General features: G+C 41.9%; 3 protein-coding genes across 3 annotated transcripts; 1 reads left to right on the top strand and 2 right to left on the bottom strand.

Moving 5' to 3' along the window:
* Positions 1-2,325: 2,325 nt before the first annotated feature.
* zmat5 (zinc finger, matrin-type 5) lies at positions 2,326-13,568 on the bottom strand. The gene is made up of 6 exons (XM_026173881.1): positions 13,479-13,568; positions 12,314-12,484; positions 12,122-12,184; positions 11,493-11,573; positions 2,767-2,875; positions 2,326-2,661 (listed from the first exon to the last, which is right to left on the bottom strand). The coding sequence occupies exons 2-6, from the start codon at positions 12,438-12,440 to the stop codon at positions 2,514-2,516; spliced, it is 528 nt and encodes a 175-aa protein (XP_026029666.1). The 5' UTR covers positions 12,441-12,484; positions 13,479-13,568; the 3' UTR covers positions 2,326-2,513.
* A 20-nt stretch (positions 13,569-13,588) lies between these two features.
* uqcr10 (ubiquinol-cytochrome c reductase, complex III subunit X) lies at positions 13,589-14,322 on the top strand. Its single transcript, XM_026173882.1, has 2 exons — positions 13,589-13,793; positions 13,980-14,322. The coding sequence occupies exons 1-2, from the start codon at positions 13,653-13,655 to the stop codon at positions 14,025-14,027; spliced, it is 189 nt and encodes a 62-aa protein (XP_026029667.1). The 5' UTR covers positions 13,589-13,652; the 3' UTR covers positions 14,028-14,322.
* Positions 14,323-16,825: 2,503 nt separating this feature from the next.
* Positions 16,826-18,210, bottom strand: gal3st1b (galactose-3-O-sulfotransferase 1b). The gene is made up of 2 exons (XM_026173871.1): positions 18,059-18,210; positions 16,826-17,963 (listed from the first exon to the last, which is right to left on the bottom strand). Exons 1-2 carry the CDS (start codon positions 18,178-18,180, stop codon positions 16,826-16,828), a joined length of 1,260 nt encoding a protein of 419 aa, XP_026029656.1. The 5' UTR covers positions 18,181-18,210.
* Between the last annotated feature and the right edge of the window lie 596 nt (positions 18,211-18,806).

Below are 18,806 nucleotides of genomic sequence, written 5' to 3'. Positions count from 1 at the left end.
AGCTGTTTGTTTTTTTAAATTTCAATTTAAAAGATGTAAGAAAAGTAGAAATAGTTCATAAACGTAGAAAGAGTTATTGTGGAATTTATTTATAATTTGGAGGGCAACAAGAAAATTAAGAGCAGATCTAAAAAATTCTGAATTTATCTCGTTTTCAGCCGCTTCACATTCGAGGGAGAACAGTTGCCATGTTTCCTTATAATCAGCCCCTTTTTCACTGCTTTTTTCTTGGCAAATTGTTTTGTTGCTTGGTCCCGCCAACAACTATCAATAATGTGATTTAGAACAACACAGGAGTGTCCACACTGGATAAGACAAGCAGCAATATAGCAAAAGGACTGGAATGTCAATGACATCCAGACATGGTAACCTTTACTGAGGTGAAGCTGTGGGGCGAGAGTTAAACTCTTTTCCAAATCTGAGGTGAGACAAATAACCACCAGTGGGAGAAAAGGATACCGAGTGACATACAGTTACAAGTTCTTAACTTGTTGGACACGATTTTTGTAGTTTTGAGTATTGTAAGCTAAGAATCAAGATGTGATTGAAGTGGAGAGTTTCCGCTTTGTTGCATCAGTTAAGGAGTTACAGCCATATTTACATGTAGTTCCTGATATTAAGATGCTTAAAAATAATTGGACAGTTGACTGACCAGGTGAGGCCTGTTCCCATGTTAATTAATAACAAATGAAATGGACATAATATCTGAAGTTTCTTCCAAGTGTTTAATATATGTTTTCAGTGTATTTTGTTTTCACTATAAATTGATCAAAGATATAGCAAAAACTACAAGTGTCCAAATCTACAATCTGATTCATTCTAAAACAGAATAAATAGACTGGTCGGCTCAGCAGCACCAAAAGGCATAAAAAGATCACAAAAGACAACTAAAGTGCATGATGACAGAAGTCTTTCAATGGTTAAGAAAAACAACTTCACAGATGGCAATTTCCCAGGACTGTCAACTCTGTATATCTCAGTCTCCTACACTTATATCTGATGTCATTGAGAAAGTTATGTCAAATGTTTCCACACAACTGTGTTAACTCCTAAGAAACAGTTTAAGTTTACTTTGGTCATTTGTCCCATTGCCATTCAACACCCTGTTTTGTATTTCTTAAGAATTTCTCACTTGGATGGAACCACTTGCCTTAAGTAAATCCAAAGAAAATGTTTTTTGAATTGACTGTATTTCATTGAAATAACACAAATGACACAAACCAAAGAGGATTCCTTAAAAACAACAATAATGAGATAGAGCATCTTTAGGTGAAACAAGCCTGATCCACGGAATTCCCACCCAACACCTCAACTGAGTCAAAGGATCTGCAATATCCCTGTGCCAGACACCACAGCACACTGCATAGAGGACCTGTGCAAGGTTAGGGACCTGGACACCTCTGAGTCCAGTCTGCCAACAACACATGTGCATGTTTAACAAGCATACATGTGATGCATAGGGGATGGTCAACCTGCAAGCAGCCAGGCAAAAGCAAGATGCCACATCCCTAACCTTGTCACCGCCACCGTTTCCCTAATAGCATCCAGTGGTAGCCTTCAAGCACAAGGGAGACCTACATAATATTAGGCAGGTGTTGTGAAGGATGAGTGACTACTGTACATTTCAGCATAATCTGAGCAAAGAATATTAAATACTTGAGGGGTTTTTTAAAAACAAAAAAAAACAAAGACAATTAGAAATATATTAGTCACAAATCCAAGGGATTTGCACAATGCTTACTAAGAAATAAATTAACCAACTTTCTGACTAATAAAAGTTTCATTATAAGATTCAATCCAGTGTTTCACTTCACATATCATTTTGAAAATTAAATTGTGTTTTCTAGTGGCTGGGTTAGTAATAAAAATGAAGTCATGAGATCAAGATCATAGGTGTGAATGTGCGAGTGAATGTGAGCGCGAATGGTTGTCTGTCTCTGTGTGTTGGCCCTGCGACAGACTGGTGACCTGTCCAGGGTGTACCCCGCCTCTTGCCCTATGACAGCTGGGATAGGCTCCAGCGCCCCCTGCGACCCTGAAAAGGATAAGCGGACGCGAATGGATGGATGGATGGAGATCAAGGAATCCCCATGATGCAGCACAGAATTAAAACCATGCAAAAAAAAAAAAAAAAAAAAAAAAGGTTTCCATCTGCTCGGCAATCATTCATTCCCTTTGGGCCCACATCATATCAAATGTAACTCCTCAGAGGAGTCTCACTTTAAGGCCACTCTGTGACTTATCAGTGCAAAAACTGCATCAATTACCCCAATGTTGTACAGTTACTGTTCATCTCAGATTTTGTTTTGAAATATATGCAAATACTTTACTCATCTAAGAGAAGTAAATTTATTATTCAAACGAAAAACAGCAACAAACAACAAGTGAAATCTTCCTTTCATGTTGAAAATCCTTAAAAAACTAAAATAATATTGGTTTTCTGAACTATTCCTCCTTTTATTAATGTTAGGTATTGGCTTAACAGTCATCTGAACCCTCAAAGCGAATGTCACTCAACCCCACTCAGTGTTCATGTTGATTTTCCACCCGCCTGGAGGAGGGGGTTGAAGTGAGGGCGGTAGGTCAAGAATGGAGAGGAGCTGCTGAAGTATGCCATTTTCTGCTTGACTTTCCTCACTGTCTTCCTCGGTTTTTAGATCTCTGTAGAAATAAATAATAGAATAGGTGAATTCATAATCAACAGGAGTAAAATTTGTCATGCGAGCCATGTAGAATGAGTGTTAAAACAAAAATGAAGGTACATACCCTTTACTACCGAGGGCAGCTCTCTTCTTTTCCCTTCTCGAGAGCCATTCTTCTATACTTCGTCCAGGCATAATTCTGTCCTCAGAGTCCTCTCTGTGTTGTCTTTCATCTGAGAAAAGGAAATAGCTCATTCAACTCAGCATATAGCAGTTTACACACTCATCTGTAGGAAATGTGCTCAACAAGTAGTACTTGTCTTTCTTTACTAGCAGTTTCTTTGAACTATTTTTTTTTCCAGAGAATGTTTAACTGCTGGTCTTTGTGGTTTTAATTCAGTAACCCCGGTTCTCTGAAAACAGTCAGTCATCTCACAACGGCGAGTGCTTTCTGGCATGGCCAATCATAGAAGCTCCTCCACCACCACATCCAACTAAGACAAACCAACATGGGCTCCCCAACACCCTTTATGATAGCCCCACCAGACATTTTCAAGGTACTTCTTCCACGTGCCCTTGCAAATACGGCAGTGCAGTGAGATACCGCACTCAGCTTTCAGAGAACCGGTGTTACTCTGGTGAATGGACACTCTCTTTCGAACCTTACGGTACTCTGTATCTCATAATGGATGTTACAGATCATTCTCAGATTGCATACTCTAAAGTCTATAACACCATACCCCAGGCAGGTGGATAACTCACACCCACTCCAAAGGTTAAGAGCACACACTAAGTATCATTGCACAACTAACAGCTGCACAGACGCCCCACACATAAATACCATTAAAATGAGATAGCTGATGAGATAGCCATTCCTCAGGTGAAATGAGCACACAGATACTCAGGAAGCTTCAGTATCTGGGACTTCTGTGCCATCACAATAGAGAGCAAGCAATAGGACAGTTTCTCAAATATATCAATTGTCATCATAAAGTGAACGTATGGAAAGAGTGTGGAATGCTTGTTTTGGTGGAGATTAGGGCTCGGCGATATGACCCAAAATTCATCTCGATATTTTTTACCTGGACGGCAATATAAGATATATATCTCGATATTTCATTTTTTTTTTAAAGCCATAAATGTCTCACATGTCTCACTCTGTATATTTTATATATTTTATTTATTGTTTACTCTATTTAATTTGTAAAATATGTGTACACACACACACACACACACACACGTAGAAAAATATTTAGTATACACATCCAGAAATGCATATACTATTATATATTGTACATATATTTATTAGTTTCAGATGTAGCCATTCTTGTATTTTGCTTGTTTACATTATTGTATTTTGCACAACTCTGTTGCTTGTGAAGCTCGCACACAAGAATTTCACTCACATGTGCTGTACCAATGTACCTGCACATGTGATGTGACAATAAAAGTGATTTGATTTGATTTGATTAGATTAAAGTAAGAACAAAAAGAGAGTTCTTAGTCCAAGCTGTGTCCCAGATGTCACACAGGCATTTCTATTAACATAGAGCATAGATGTACATAAGATTTACTCAAAAATAAATTATGAGCATTTATTAAATAATAATGCTCCATAAATAAAAGACAACAATGTTGTTTTTGTGCATAACAAAAAGCTCACAATTGTGCAGTCAAAATGTAAACTAAAAGACGCTGAGCATAATAACAAAGACAGATTTCGCAGCTGCTCTGTTCCCAACTTCTACTGTGTGACTGACAGCATTGAGTTTGAAATCCTCTTCGTAACCACGTCTCTTAACAGGTGCCATTTATAGTCCCTATACACAGTAGGGTAATATTACGTTGAAGCACAGTACGTATCACTCCACGAAGGCTCCTCGGTAGCCGTAATGCTCCGACAATCCATCAAGCGGTGCAGCACCGTAGCTTACCAACGTCGTACTAAAACATTTTTTGACAGATTGCTGAGCGCCGTGTTCCACATAAAATCGGTTCGCGGCCATCAAGCACAAACAGAATTCATACATAAGGCGCGCTGTCAACTTTTGAGAAAATGCAAGGATTTTAGGCTGTGCAGCGCCTCTGGGCTGCATGGCGTTAGCGTGGTTAGTACGTTAGCGTGGTTAGCTAGCTAACACGTTGACGGCGTCCAGCACCACGCACGGGGCGATGTGCAGTAACTCGGACACGGCAAATCTCCGTTAACATCTTGTCGCTTCCTGCAGGTGAAGCGATGGGGGAGGAGGAGGAGTTGTGTTCAGTGAAGGAGAGGCGAGGCCGAGTAACGTTGCGTAAAGACAAAAGTGGACGAAAGAGAGGCAAACTTGCGGCTCCACAAGTATAATTATAACGTAGACTATATCGATATAAAGGATATTGTCACACCTCACACCTTATATCTCGTGTAAAAATATATCGATATTTTTTAAAAACTCGATATATCGCCCAGCCCTAGTGGAGATGATACATGAATGACTGTGCCATCTACTTTCATCTAATGCCTCATCTACTACATACATGCCGGAACAGCAGGCATGAGCTGCTGACAAGAAGCTCACGCAAATATTTTTCCATCATAAAGATTCCTTTACTCCACCTTCTTGCTGCAGGACATCTAATGCACCATCTTGCTGCCACAAGCTTTCAACTTTTACAAAGATCAATCTAGGAGGGAGATGGAGAGTGTAATAATGTGAATTATTGTTTGCAAGATGTTTTGTTCCACAATAGATTGTGTTGCTGCACGGACGTTTTAGAGTGTCACACAAGTAAGGATGGTGAGGCTGTATGTTGCTATTGTACATGGCAGAGGACCAATCTGAGTCGCATGACTTGTTAATAAAACTTACTACCCCGTTGGGTAGGAAATAGATATTCTGGAGTCTGTCGTGAATGAGACCAGAATATAACATGGTGGCAGCGGAGCGGACAGCGGAGCAAGCTGCACGGCCGGAGTGAACCCCCGAGAGACGCCTGTCGGAGCGGTGAGCGACTAGCGGCTAATCGAGTTAGCACCGCCGCGAGGCATGGAGGGCCTTAAATCGCCGCCGACGCTGGTATTGGACTCCAGTAACCTATCACGGACATGGAAGACCTGGAGGGACGAGTTTATGCTCTATGTGGAGCTGACCATGGACTCAGACGGCGAACAGAAAAAAGTAAGCTTGTTCAGTTATCTCGTTGGTGAGAGCGGCAGGGAGCTGCTAGACACGCTAATGGGCGACACAGCGAGAGATCGGTGGACAGTTAAGGACATTATTGAGAAGTTTGACAATCATTGCAATCCTGTAGTTAATGAAACTGTGGAGCGTTATCGGTTCTTCACGAGAAACCAAGGCGCCAGTGAGACAATCGACAGCTATGTGACGGAGTTAAAGCTGCTGACAAAAACGTGCAATTTTGGAGTAATAAGGGACTCACTGATTCGTGACAGGATTGTATGTGGACTTCACAACCCGAGTTTGAGGGAGAGACTGCTGCGTGAGAAAAACATGACACTGGATGCATGCATACAGCACTGCAGAGCCGCGGAGCTGTCGCGGGAAAACAGCAAAACCATTTCGGGAGCTGCAGTGGAGGAGGTGCATGCTGTGCGTGGAGCTGCGCGCCAGAAACGGATCGGCGACGCAGTGGACTGTAAGTTTTGTGGCAGAACACATGAAAAAAAGAAAGAAAAATGTCCAGCATACAGGAAGAAATGTAAAACGTGTGGCAGAGAAAACCACTTTGCAGTTAAATGCATGGCACGTTCAGAGCAGAAGAGAAGGACGAATGTACACAACGTGACAGCATGTGAGAGTGATGAGTATGAGGACGTTCTCTGTGTTACAGAGGCAGACACACATGCTTCAACTACAAAGAACACTGACAAAGAGAGAGGCACTCAACTCTTTGCAGGCATGCTGATGGGCAAAGAGATTGTAAATTTTCAGATTGACTGTGGTGCCAGTTGTAATGTAATGCCAATCCACATGCTAAGCCCGAACACACAGTTGGAGGACACACAGACAGTGTTGATGATGTACAACAAAAGTAAGATAAAGCCGTTGGGAAAATGCAAAGTTAAGCTACGTAACCCGAGAAATCAGAAACTGTATCGGTTGGAGTTTCAAGTGGTTGACAAAGACTGTAAAGTACCACTGCTGGGCAAGAGAGCCAGCGAAGCGATGAAACTCATAAAAGTACACTATGAAAACATCTTGAAACTGGACAGCATCGTTACTTCAGAGCACCCAACAGCCAATGAGTGGAACATGGATCAGATTAAAACAGAGTATGCCGATGTCTTCACGGGAGATGGCTGTTTGGAGGGAGAGTTAAGGCTCGAGGTGGATGAAACTGTGAAACCAGTGCAGTTACCAAAACGGCGTGTCCCTATTGCAATGATAAAGCCGTTAAAAAAGGAGCTGCAAGATCTTCAGCGCAGAGGGATCATTACACCAGTAGAATGCAGCACAGACTGGATCAGTGGGATGGTTGTGGTCCAAAAGCAGAGTGGGGACTTAAGAGTGTGCATAGATCCAAAACCCTTAAACAAAGCCCTACAACGGAGCCACTTCCCATTGCCCACCATTGAGGACATTTTGCCAGATTTGTCAAAGGCTAAAGTGTTCTCTGTCTGCGATGTGAAGAGTGGATTCTGGCACGTGAAACTGGAGGAGGAGTCGAGCTACCTGACAACATTTTCAACTCCATTTGGACGCTACAGATGGCTGAGGATGCCAATGGGGATAAGCCCAGCTCCGGAAGTGTTCCAGAGGAAGCTCACACAAGCTTTGGATGGACTGGCAGGGATCTACATCATTGCAGATGATGTGCTGATCACGGGTCAGGGGGACACAGATGCTGGAGCAGTACGTGACCATGACGAGAAGCTGAGACAGTTTTTGACTCGTTGCAGGCAGAAAAACATTAAGTTGAACGCAGACAAGTTCAAACTTAAACAGAAGGAGACCACGTACATTGGACATCAGCTGACATGCAACGGTCTGAAAATAGACCCAGAGAAGGTTAGGGCCATAGAAAAAATGCCCAGACCTACAGACGTGAAGGCAGTACAGAGACTGTTAGGTATGGTGAACTACTTAGCAAAGTTTTGCCCACATCTGTCTGACCATTGCGACTTACTGAGACAACTGACACACAAAGACAGTGAGTGGAACTGGACGGCTCGACATGAAGACGCATTCCAGAGACTGAAAGAGACTATAGCAGAGGCTCCAGTCCTGAAATACTACTGCCCAGAGGAAGAGCTGACAGTACAATGTGACGCTTCTGACAAAGGGTTAGGTGCAGCACTCATGCAGACGGGTAAGCCTGTGGCTTTTGCGAGTAGAGCACTTACACGTACAGAGCAAGGTTATGCCCAGATCGAAAAGGAGCTTTTGGCTGTAGTTTTCAGCATGGAGAAGTTCCATCAGTACACATATGGTCGTAAAGTGGTGGTACACAGTGATCACAAACCCTTAGAGACCATTGTAAGAAAACCACTGTTGAGCGCACCCAAACGGTTGCAAAGGATGCTTATGCGCATTCAGAAATATGACATAGATGTGGTGTATGTGCCAGGCAAAGACATGTTATTAGCAGACACGTTGAGCAGGGCATATCTTCCAGAGTGCTCACCACAGGGCTCCATAGAGGAGGAAATAGAGAGCATTAACATGGTCACTCATGCACCCATCTCACCTGACAGACTAAACAGCATAAGGACTGCTACACAAGACGACAAAGCACTACAGATCCTCATAGATACAATTCACAGAGGTTGGCCGACAGACAAAAGAGACACTGACGGTGACATCAGACCATACTTCTCATTCCAGGATGAACTGAGTAGTCAGGATGGACTTGTGTTTAGAGGTGAACGTGTTGTTGTCCCGACTACCATGAGACAGGAGATCATAACTAGACTACACTCGACACACCTAGGTGTAGAAGGTTGTCTAAGGAGAGCCAGAGAGTGTGTATATTGGCCAGGCATGAACGAACAAATTAAGACTTATGTGACTAAGTGTGACATCTGCAGGTCAGTTGACTACAGACAGCAGAAAGAGACCTTGGTCCCACATGAGATCCCGACTAGACCATGGGCTAAGGTGGGCTCGGACCTGTTTATGTTTGACAACAAGGACTACCTTATCACAGTGGACTACTATTCAAACTTCTGGGAAATTGACTATCTCCCGGACACTAAGTCCACCACAGTGATTAGAAAGCTGAAGGCTCACTTTGCCAGACAAGGCATCCCGGACATTGTTGTTTCAGATAATGGACCACAGTATACGTCCGGTGAGTTTCTGAGATTTAGTCGACTGTGGGGTTTCCAGCATAAAACATCTTCGCCAGGTTACCCTCAGAGTAACGGGAAGGCAGAATCAGCAGTAAAGACAGCAAAGAGGCTGCTGCTAAAGGCAAAACTGGCAGGGCAAGACCCGTATCTTGCGATTCTGGACCATCGCAATACACCATCACAAGGCCTGGAGACCAGCCCAGCTCAGAGGCTGCTCAGCAGGAGGACACAGACGCTTTTGCCAACCAGGACGAGCCTGCTAAGGCCAAAAGTCATTCCAGCCCGGCGGGAGTTGGAGAGGAAACAGAAGCGCCAAAAACTGTGCTATGACCGATCAGCACGAGACATGGACTCTTTGAAGCTAGGGGACAGTGTCAGAGTTCAGCCTTTTGACCGCCATTCCACTTGGAGCAGGGGAGTGGTAATTGGGACTGTCGACCCGAGGTCCTATGAGGTTCAGTTGGACTCTGGAAGTGTCCTGAGGAGGAATCGGAGGCACCTGAGACATGCAGGCGTGGTGGATCAGGAAAATGCCATAACGGACACCGGGGCACTGACCAGGTCAGTGACAGCTCCCTCAGACACTCGTGAGCGGCAGATCAAGACTGACGAGGTAACAGGGGGTGTCAGGACAAGGTCAGGCCGCAAAGTGGTTCCACCACTTAGGTACAAAGACTATGTTGCATAATGAGGATTTATTGTTTATTGTTTGAGGGGAAGAGTTGTGTATTCTGTGGATATTGATGTTCACTACAGCTTACAGAAATGTACATGTTTGAATAAGTGGAATGCTTTTGTATTCTTTGAGTGTTTCATATTGTTTTCACCCTCAGTGAGAAGAAGGACAAATCAAAACAAAAGGACTTCTGTTTTTTCCAAAAAAAAAAAAAAGAAAAAAAAAAAAAGAGAAGGGATGTAATAATGTGAATTATTGTTTGCAAGATGTTTTGTTCCACAATAGATTGTGTTGCTGCACGGACGTTTTAGAGTGTCACACAAGTAAGGATGGTGAGGCTGTATGTTGCTATTGTACACGGCAGAGGACCAATCTGAGTCGCATGACTTGTTAATAAAACTTACTACCCCGTTGGGTAGGAAATAGATATTCTGGAGTCTGTCGTGAATGAGACCAGAATATAACAGAGAGAGCTGAGTTTCCCCGATAGTGAAGCTCAAATTCCACCATGTCTGGGCAGGAGGGAGAACAGCATCCTCCTCATTATCATCTCTGTGGAGATCGATGTAACATCGTCCTTATCTTCTTCAAGTTCCTCTTCAGAATTGAGGAGCTGGTTGAAGAACGTAGGAAATTCAGTCTCTTGCTTCTTGAATATGCCTCCCAGCAAGTGCCAGCTAAGCTGGGTTTGTCACTGGACTTCACCACAGTGTCGGATTATTAGGGACCGGCTTTTGAGGCCACTGACCCTCGCAAATGCCACTCCAGGATTCTGCCTAGCATTGCGCTGCAGTGCTCGGGAGAAGCATGTTTAACATGCATACATATTGTTAAGGAATTTTTATTGTTTTATTTGATTATGCTTCAAATGTTATGTTATACATATTTCACCAGACACAGCTTTCTGTTGAAACAGGAAGCTGACCCTGTGACACTGACAAGAGATCAGTACAGAAATACACATCTGCAGAAGTTGACTCGCAGTATATTATTCTTAGAAATTGACTTGCAACACACATACTTTGTGACACAGACACACAGACAGCATCAGGACCTGCGTAACAGGAAATGTGATTATATTTGCATATTGACGATGTAACCTATAAAAATAAACGAATACTGCAGTTCGGTGTGATTTGCTCTGAGCTTTTCACCCGTGCAGCACGTTAACCTACACAAGTGTCTCATTGTTGTTTATTCACCTGACTGTTTGTTAACTGTAAATCTCTGACACATATGATGGGTCTTTCCCTGACATGGTGTAGCTACAAGCAGCTAGGCAAAACCAGGACGCCACATCCCAAACCTTGTCACCACCAGCATTTCACTAATGGGTTCAAGTCGTAGCCATAACCACCAAAGCTCAGCTTTACAGCTAACAAATAGCTGCACAAACACAAGCTTTTATTTTTGTAATGAAAATATAATTGCAACAAAATGACAATTAATCCTGAAACTACAAAAACCCAAGTTTGGTGGCTACCCTGATGGCTGCATCTGTAAACAGTTAAGCGTTTGAGGACCGCTAAGGAGCTCTAATGATCTTCACGTGGAAGAAAACAAGGACGCTGGTATAGAGCCAGGGGACAGACACCGTTTTCTTGAAGTGATTTATGTGTCTTAGACGGGGTATTAGTGGGCACACAAGAAGATGCTTTCCACTGCTATAGGGAGTGAGGTTGAAAAGAGAACACAGTATTCTCCAGTATTATATATTTAACAATTGTAATACAAAGCTAAAAGTTCAAGTAAATGTTTTTACTTTGATTAGAAAAATATCTTTCCATTTGAAATGATCTGTATATGATGCTTGCTTTGCTTCAGGGTCCTGTAAAGCGTATCACAAGGTAAACAGCACCATCTTCTGTTCACAGCTTACCTTCCACCTGTCTTTGTAAGTTAAATAGCTCTTCTTCTGTCATATGAGAAAACCTGCAGTTGGAGCCAAAATCACAAATTCCTAAAAAACAGAGAGAAAGAAATTCCAAATTTAAATTCATTTTTACTGATACTAAATCAATTCACAAAAATATGATCAAAGTGCTTTACTTTGTAGAGTAAAAACAATATAATAATTGGGAGAAACCCCCGACAGCCTTGTTATCAGGTTTAAACACGATCTTGGCTTCCATTTTTTCACAGTCACACCCAAGATATTGGAAGGGAAGCTATCTCCTGCAACAGGTCGAGGGTGGGAGGAAGATGACAGCACTGTTAGTACGCTCACTGAAACTTTTTGGAAGACTTTTCAGGGATCCTTTCGAATAATAAGGAATTCAAATAGTCCTGCCTAGAAGTAACAATTTATTTCAGTATTTCAGAAGAAAGAAGGACATCCTAGAATATGCTAGAGAAAAGATAAACACTGGTCAAAGTGGCTCCAACATTCCTCACACTGTTACTGCTGGCCATGGTGTTGTAATCTAGAGTTAGTATAAGTAGCACTAAATAAAGCAACTTTGCTATTGCTTGTATTTGTCAGTAGAGAATTACAGGTCATTCTGATACCTTTTTGGAGAAACTTCCTGCAGGGCTTCTTTTCTTGCTCATCATTCAGAATAGCTGCAGAGTCTGTGAAGAGAAAATGCTGGTTATCATACACAGTTAATCACATATTATGAAAAAGCAATGCATCATTTTTCAACTACAGATTTTCATGGATATGAAAACCCTGGTCTCAGAAATAACTGCTACTCTCACCTCTAAAATTGTCAAACCAAGCTTTTTTTGCTCGGTGATGCTGAACACCATTCAGATGCTTTTTTCTGTTATGCATGTTGTCCTGAAAGGACCGGTCGCAGTAGTCACAGTAGTACCTCTTCCCCATGGTCAAAGTTGTGTTCGGAGTATTGCAATATCACCTTTAAACACCTGAAAGACAGTAAATAGTAAACAAAATCAAAACTGTTCTGAAAATATAGAGTAAAAGAATATGTGAATAGTTTCTATACCATGGTTAGGGTGACTTTAACTAAGAAAACCTACATCAGTAAGGAACAACTGACCACTGTGCCCACATCTATTAGATTATAACAAAAATATGAGCAAGTACATATGTAAGAAACCCTGGAGAGGTGTGTGAGTGAAAAGGGAGACAGGCGTAACAGTGAAGATGCAAATAGTAGAGGTAGTGGAGGCAGATGACCCAGGGTCAATCATCCAAAGCAACAGACAGTGCACAAGAGAGGTGAAGAAGAGAGTGCAGGCAGGTTGGAGTGAACGGAGATGAGTTTCAGGGTGAAAGAGTGAAAGAGAAGGTTTACAAGATTGCAGTGAGATCTATGGTTTGGAGATGGTAAAAAGAAAGAAAAACAGGAGGTGGAGCTGGAGATGCTGAAAATCTTGACTGGGAGTGACCAGAATAGACAGGATTAGAAATGAGTACATCAGCGGGACAGCTCAGTTTGGAGACAAAGTTAGAGAGGCAAGGCTGAGATGTTTTGGATAATTGCAAATGGGGGATAGTGGATATTATGGACAAAAGATGTTGAATATGTAGCTCGCAGGCATAAGGAAAAGAGGAAACCAAAGAAAAGATTCATGGGTGTCTTGAAGGAGCGGTGGCCCACCACTAAAGAGAGCAGCCGGAAGAATAAGAAGACGTTTACAGCAAAATGTTCATATACGTTCACGTGTGCAAGCCAGGGTTAAAAATGCTTGGGAATAAAAGTCCTTACACGACAAACTGGGACCAACAGCACATCTACTGACACAAACGCCCGCGACCATTTATTTAGTTGCTATCTGTTTTGTTTTTGTTTGTTTTTTAAGTCTGAAACTACGAAGCATAATTGAAGAAGCACTGACACGAAACACGTGCATACTAATCACACTCTCAAGCCCAAAACCGCACAGCAAACCATACCTCAAATATTTATCCCCGACGAGATTATAGCATGCTGGCTACAATCTAGGTGGCAAAGGCGTTGTCCTAACAAAAGGTACCGGGTATCTGTTTATTAGCATCCGGCCACCAAGCTAAAGCGGAAGTTTCGCGCTAGCACATCCGTTCCTGCGCAGTGAGTACTGAACCGTCGACATGGCGTTGGCTAAGTCTGTCTACAATCTTCTCTTCAGGAGGACATCTACGTTCGCTGTAACCATCATGGTTGGAGCTGTCCTCTTTGAACGAGTATTTGACCAAGGTGGAGATGCGATCTTTGAGCAAATGAATCGCGGGGTGAGTGCGTGTTTTGAGCTTTTAAAGCACCTGACCTTGTACGCAGAGGGCGAAGCGGCGCTAGCGTTAGCCGAGCTAACTTGCCCGCTAAGTCGAGCGTTCTGGTCTTTTGACAACTTCTTCGTTTAGCAATGCCCATCAGTTGTCTGAAAACTCTAACGTTACATTGCCTGTGTTTTATTGCAGAAACTGTGGAAACATATTAAGCACAACTATGAAAACAAAGAAGAATAATGGGACACTGGCTGGGGTTCTATAAGGCTCGATGGCATATGTTGTCACATTTCCATTATCCATTCTTCATGGGCTCCACACCTGAATCAATTCAACATGGACAATGTGCTCAAAGTCATGCCCAGGCTATCGGCGGCTGCCAAGGGACCTACGAGAGCCGACAGACGGTCCAGACCCCGTGAAGATGGAGCAGTGGTTCCTGTCGCTTCGTCTCCTTCCTTGATGTTAATTGTAACGCCTTTGTTTTCCTCACTGATTGTAAATTGTTAAATTAAACATGTATTTGTCTAACATACTTAAGCGTCTTGGTTTATCACGTTGAATATCTTTAAAAAGTTTCTATGTCCTTTCACCATGTAGTTATTTCTAGTATCTAGGAGAGAATTCGTGTCAACTGCATGTTTGCAAACTTTTAAGCAAGTGATTTCTACTTTTGTTGGCATCAGTTCTTGAAGAAAACATTTTTTTTTCAACCTGTATTTAACCAGCAAAGTGTATTGTTGAGGCAGTCTCTCTTGTGTGGGGTTACAGAGGCAGCATTAATCTGACATTATTTGATGACAAGAAAAACTGAAGGTCTTGAAGAAAATCCACACAGAAGCACACACAAGGTGTCTGTTTAATGGGGAAAAGACGTTGTCTAGTATATATTTGCAGAAGTTGAGTTGCTATGGGGTTTTCAGCTAAGAGTTCTGAAGTCATTTGTCAATGCTTAACAATTTTGTAATATCCCCTTCAATGAATGTACAAGTCTTAATATCTTAATGGAGGGTGGCATAGATTTTATACTGGAAACCCTTCCTGTTCCAACCCTCCCACTGTTCCAGGCTTAGGACCAGCACTAGGCCCCTCAAAAGGTCAATGTGTGTGTCTTCCTGGTCTTGGATCTTGTGCTTTTATGGGTGAATGTGAATGAACCCCTATTCATGCACTCTGTTAAACCTGCATTAAAAGACTGATCACCGAAAGAAAAACTATTAATTCCATAATTTTCTTGTGGAAGTTATACAAGAGCAGGATTCTGTCTTTCAGCAATTTGAAGCACTTCTACTTTATTATATTGTTAAGCAGGGAAGGAAATTGCAGAGGGAAACACACAAGCAGAAAAGGCACCCAGTTAAATGAGGCAAACTGCCAAATAACCACAAAAATATTTGGACCAATTGACCACTATGGCCACACTCACTGCATTACAGTAAAACTGGGTCAAGTTCATGTAACAAAAATAACATTCACATCACCAAAAGGTAAATGATTTTCAGGCTGCTAGATTGTATCAGTTACATTCATTGGCTGATACACAGTAGGTAATGACTGATACTCAAACACACCTGTCACAAGCTTTCTGCTGTTGCTTTTTACAGTTTGCCTGACTACAAACTAAAAGCAGGTGTAAAAAATGTTTTAGTTCTGGAAAATTTATACACACACAAGATTTTGTGCTAACTAAATAACATAAACATGTATTTTTGTTTCAAACCTCGGCAGTTCAAACAACCTTGCCAAGTCAACAAGTGACAGTAAGTGATGGGATGTTAGTGTTATTTGTACTGTAAAACTTAAACTTATCAGTTGTAATAATTAGAAGTAACACTTAATCTTATCAAACTCAATAACTAAACAAGCACCCACTATCACAACAAATGGAAACTAAACTAAAACAAAATACAAAAACAGTTGCAAAAACACTGTCTTAGCTCTGCTGCAAGCACATGTATAAGAAATCATCCTTAAGCAAAAACGTGATTCATATTTTCACAATGCAGGGGAGGTGCATCTAAGCTCCAGATTCTGACAACATGCTCTCCATATCACTATCATTCTCAGGGAGCCAAACCTGTGCAGAACTTCTCCATGGACATAAAAAGTGATTATGCTCTTAAATTTATCCAGTGCAAGGAGGTCCATGTATCACTGGAGTTTGTGTACTCTCCAAGTGTCAGTGCATCTGCCAGCAGCTACCAAGTGAAGAAATTAAAAGTCACTAACTAAAACCTTCTCAGTCTTGAAATGCCAAAGAGGCAAATTTTGGCAAAATACAACAGCTCTTTATTTAAACACATTAATCAGCTGAGTCACCAATGACTTCATCTGCCTGAACTGAAGATTAATAGATAGGTGCGCGTGTCCAACCATGTTATTGATGAAGACAACTGGTGTAAACTATTGAGAGGGTTGGAGAAAGGCCTCAGCCATTCAAATACATTCCACACAGCTGCATTTGAGTCCCAGGCCAGTGGAGGGCACACTATCACTGCCTCATACTTCCACCTGCAAGAATCCAGGTATCGCTCATGACTCACTAATGGCTCGATTACCATGTGCTTAACAAAACACCAATACCAGGGGTAGGTGAGCTGTTACATAGCTTGAAACAAATGTATTAGAAAACAAACATATAAACACATTATAACAGGAATGCTGGTTTTGTAAGTAGCCAGCCTGTTTAAGCCTAAACCTAATGTTAAAAAGAAAACATAAACACATTGCCACTAACACACTAGCACAGTATTTGTTGAGTATTATTTGAGATACACATAACCAATGTTTTGGCCTTTCTCTGAATATATTCCATAACACGTGCACAAGATGTGACATTACTGTGTTTACAGTTCAAATAGGCATATTTTCATGTGACAATGAACTGCCAGTAAGAATTTATTATTAAAACCTGAAAATGTTTAAAAATAAATAAGGTGAAAACATTTGTTAGGAGATGAGCATAACACACGAACATTCACTACATTAGTATTTTTACTCAATTCGCTTGTTAAAACCAGTAGGCTATGGCTCAGCTGTCAGTAGATAGCATCTTTTAACCAACCCCACAGTCTTGTGAGCCACAGGCTTACACCCAGCTCGGATAAGTATTGTATTTCAGGTGTGAGCATTTTTTCACAGACTGTCCTGAATCTCGGATCAACATCTTTCTTAATGTTGTAACCCAGGATGGAACTCTCTCCAACCGGCTGCCAGGGCAGGAAACGCCTGTTCTGAATCTTCTGCGCTTCAACCGCACCTCCGCCTTCAATACAGATGTCCTTCATCTCAGCATTTCTTCGCCTCAGCTCCTCTACTTCCTGCTTCATTCTTTCTCTCCCATATGCCTCGACTCTGGCCCAGAAGGTACCATTAAAATACTGATAGAGTTTCCAGTCTGCCCCATTCCACTGTAGAGCTTTGGCTCTCATCTCAGCATCCAAATGAGACACGGATGAGCTCTTGCGAGCATTAAGCTTAAAGTACAGGATGTCCTCCATTGTCCAACAGAGCAAATCCTTCAGCAGAATAAGAGACTCCTCGAAATATTCTGCAATGAGGACCAGATGAAAACGTCTTGATAAGTTCTTAATTTCTGTCATGACGCGAGGATCATCAGCCTTGAGGTTGTTATCCAAACCAAAGTCAAAAAAGAGCAGATTTTTTAGATAGAATGAGTTGAAAGCCTCTGGACTGTAAAAGGCCCAAGGGTTGTTCAGAAACTCTGCCAGCTTGTTTTCACCTCTGATCCTCCACGTAAGGGGAACTGCTTTGTGGTAGTAATGGAAGGAAGATTCAAAAAGATCCACCGGGTCACGCAAGATGGTGACGTACACACTGTCTGGAGGCAGGAGCTTGGACACTTCTTGATGATCAAAGCGCATGTGGTTGCAAACGATGTTGAAACATTCTCCAGGTTTGTAGTCCTTCACCTGGGAGCACAGGAACGGCGATGGGTAGAAGAAGTCATTGCGCCCATCAGGAAATGCAAACCTGAGCTTGTGCTTTTCTCCAAACCTGAAGAGGATATTGAGGATGGTGCTGCTAGCTGTTTTATGCGTCTTCATAAACATGACATTCACTTTGGGTGAGCACTCTTCTGAGTGAGTCTGCTTGATCAAACTTTTGTTTTGTAATTTTGCCACACCGAGGGGACACGTGTCTTCTTGGGAGTCGCTGTAAATATATCCAATAAGTCAGTTTACCGAGTTTATCTTATCATATCTCTTATCTTTTGTGAACAAAATAATGATTTCCTTTGAAATATTTACCTGAGTTTCACTTGGTTTGGGTTTCTTAAGCAGTACAGCACCACCATGACGTTGGTCAATAAAACCCATGGAATCAGAACTCGTAACAGAGCCTTGCATTTAGTTGCTTTGATGCCTGACATTATGTGAACCGAGAAGAAACCTGAAAATGAAATCAGAGGTTACACGAGTATAGAGGCGAAAGGCAAACACGGCTCTGAATTTACATACTTCATTTGATTTTACTGTTTAACTGCTGCTCTCACAAGCGCCAGACAAATCAATGAACAGCCCAAGTATGCATTTGTGGCAGGAACATCTTGCACAAAACCCTACTAATTACCTCCATTTTCATTTTTTATGGCAACAGTAATGAATAACGACTTATAAACATACATGCAATTCCTATGTTTTAATCTGTCAAGGGGAAAAGGTTAAAACAATGTCCATATGATAAACAAGGAGGGAGGTACAGACTAAGGAGATAAGAGAGAAAATTGCTGCATCGTTCAAATGAAACATACAGCCCCTATGTTGACACTAAACACATGTTTATGGTTTTATAATTTCCTCTTCAACAAACAGCAGAGAAGAGAAACAGATCAGTCTTTGCTGTAACAGCATCGTGCTCGAAGAAAACATCTCATGTGAAGTGAAAAATGACTGGACATCACGTTTCTACTGCACTTCTGTTATCGACACGGGAAAGATGCTCACCTCTGATTGGCCAGATAAACATTCCAGATAAAGGCAGAAGTGGTGTCATGTG

Source organism: Astatotilapia calliptera, chromosome 7, assembly GCF_900246225.1.
Source record: "Astatotilapia calliptera chromosome 7, fAstCal1.2, whole genome shotgun sequence".
Taxonomy (NCBI): domain Eukaryota; kingdom Metazoa; phylum Chordata; class Actinopteri; order Cichliformes; family Cichlidae; genus Astatotilapia; species Astatotilapia calliptera.
Note: the sequence above shows the minus strand (reverse complement) of the source record. Positions and strands in the feature narration are given on the sequence as shown.

What these genes read in the sequence shown, in the direction of transcription:
- zmat5 (XM_026173881.1), bottom strand. Translation starts at nt 12,440, where the DNA reads ATGGGGAAGAGGTACTACTGTGACTACTGCGACCGGTCCTTTCAGGAC. An exon ending in TTGGTTTGACAATTTTAGAG is followed by an intron (nt 12,185 to 12,313) that starts GTGAGAGTAGCA and finishes TTCTCTTCACAG; the next exon opens with ACTCTGCAGCTATTCTGAAT. An exon ending in CAGGAAGTTTCTCCAAAAAG is followed by an intron (nt 11,574 to 12,121) that starts GTATCAGAATGA and finishes TCTGTTTTTTAG; the next exon opens with GAATTTGTGATTTTGGCTCC.
- gal3st1b (XM_026173871.1), bottom strand. Translation starts at nt 18,180, where the DNA reads ATGTCAGGCATCAAAGCAACTAAATGCAAGGCTCTGTTACGAGTTCTG. An exon ending in CCAAACCAAGTGAAACTCAG is followed by an intron (nt 17,964 to 18,058) that starts GTAAATATTTCA and finishes ATATATTTACAG; the next exon opens with CGACTCCCAAGAAGACACGT.
- uqcr10 (XM_026173882.1), top strand. Translation starts at nt 13,653, where the DNA reads ATGGCGTTGGCTAAGTCTGTCTACAATCTTCTCTTCAGGAGGACATCT. An exon ending in TTGAGCAAATGAATCGCGGG is followed by an intron (nt 13,794 to 13,979) that starts GTGAGTGCGTGT and finishes GTTTTATTGCAG; the next exon opens with AAACTGTGGAAACATATTAA.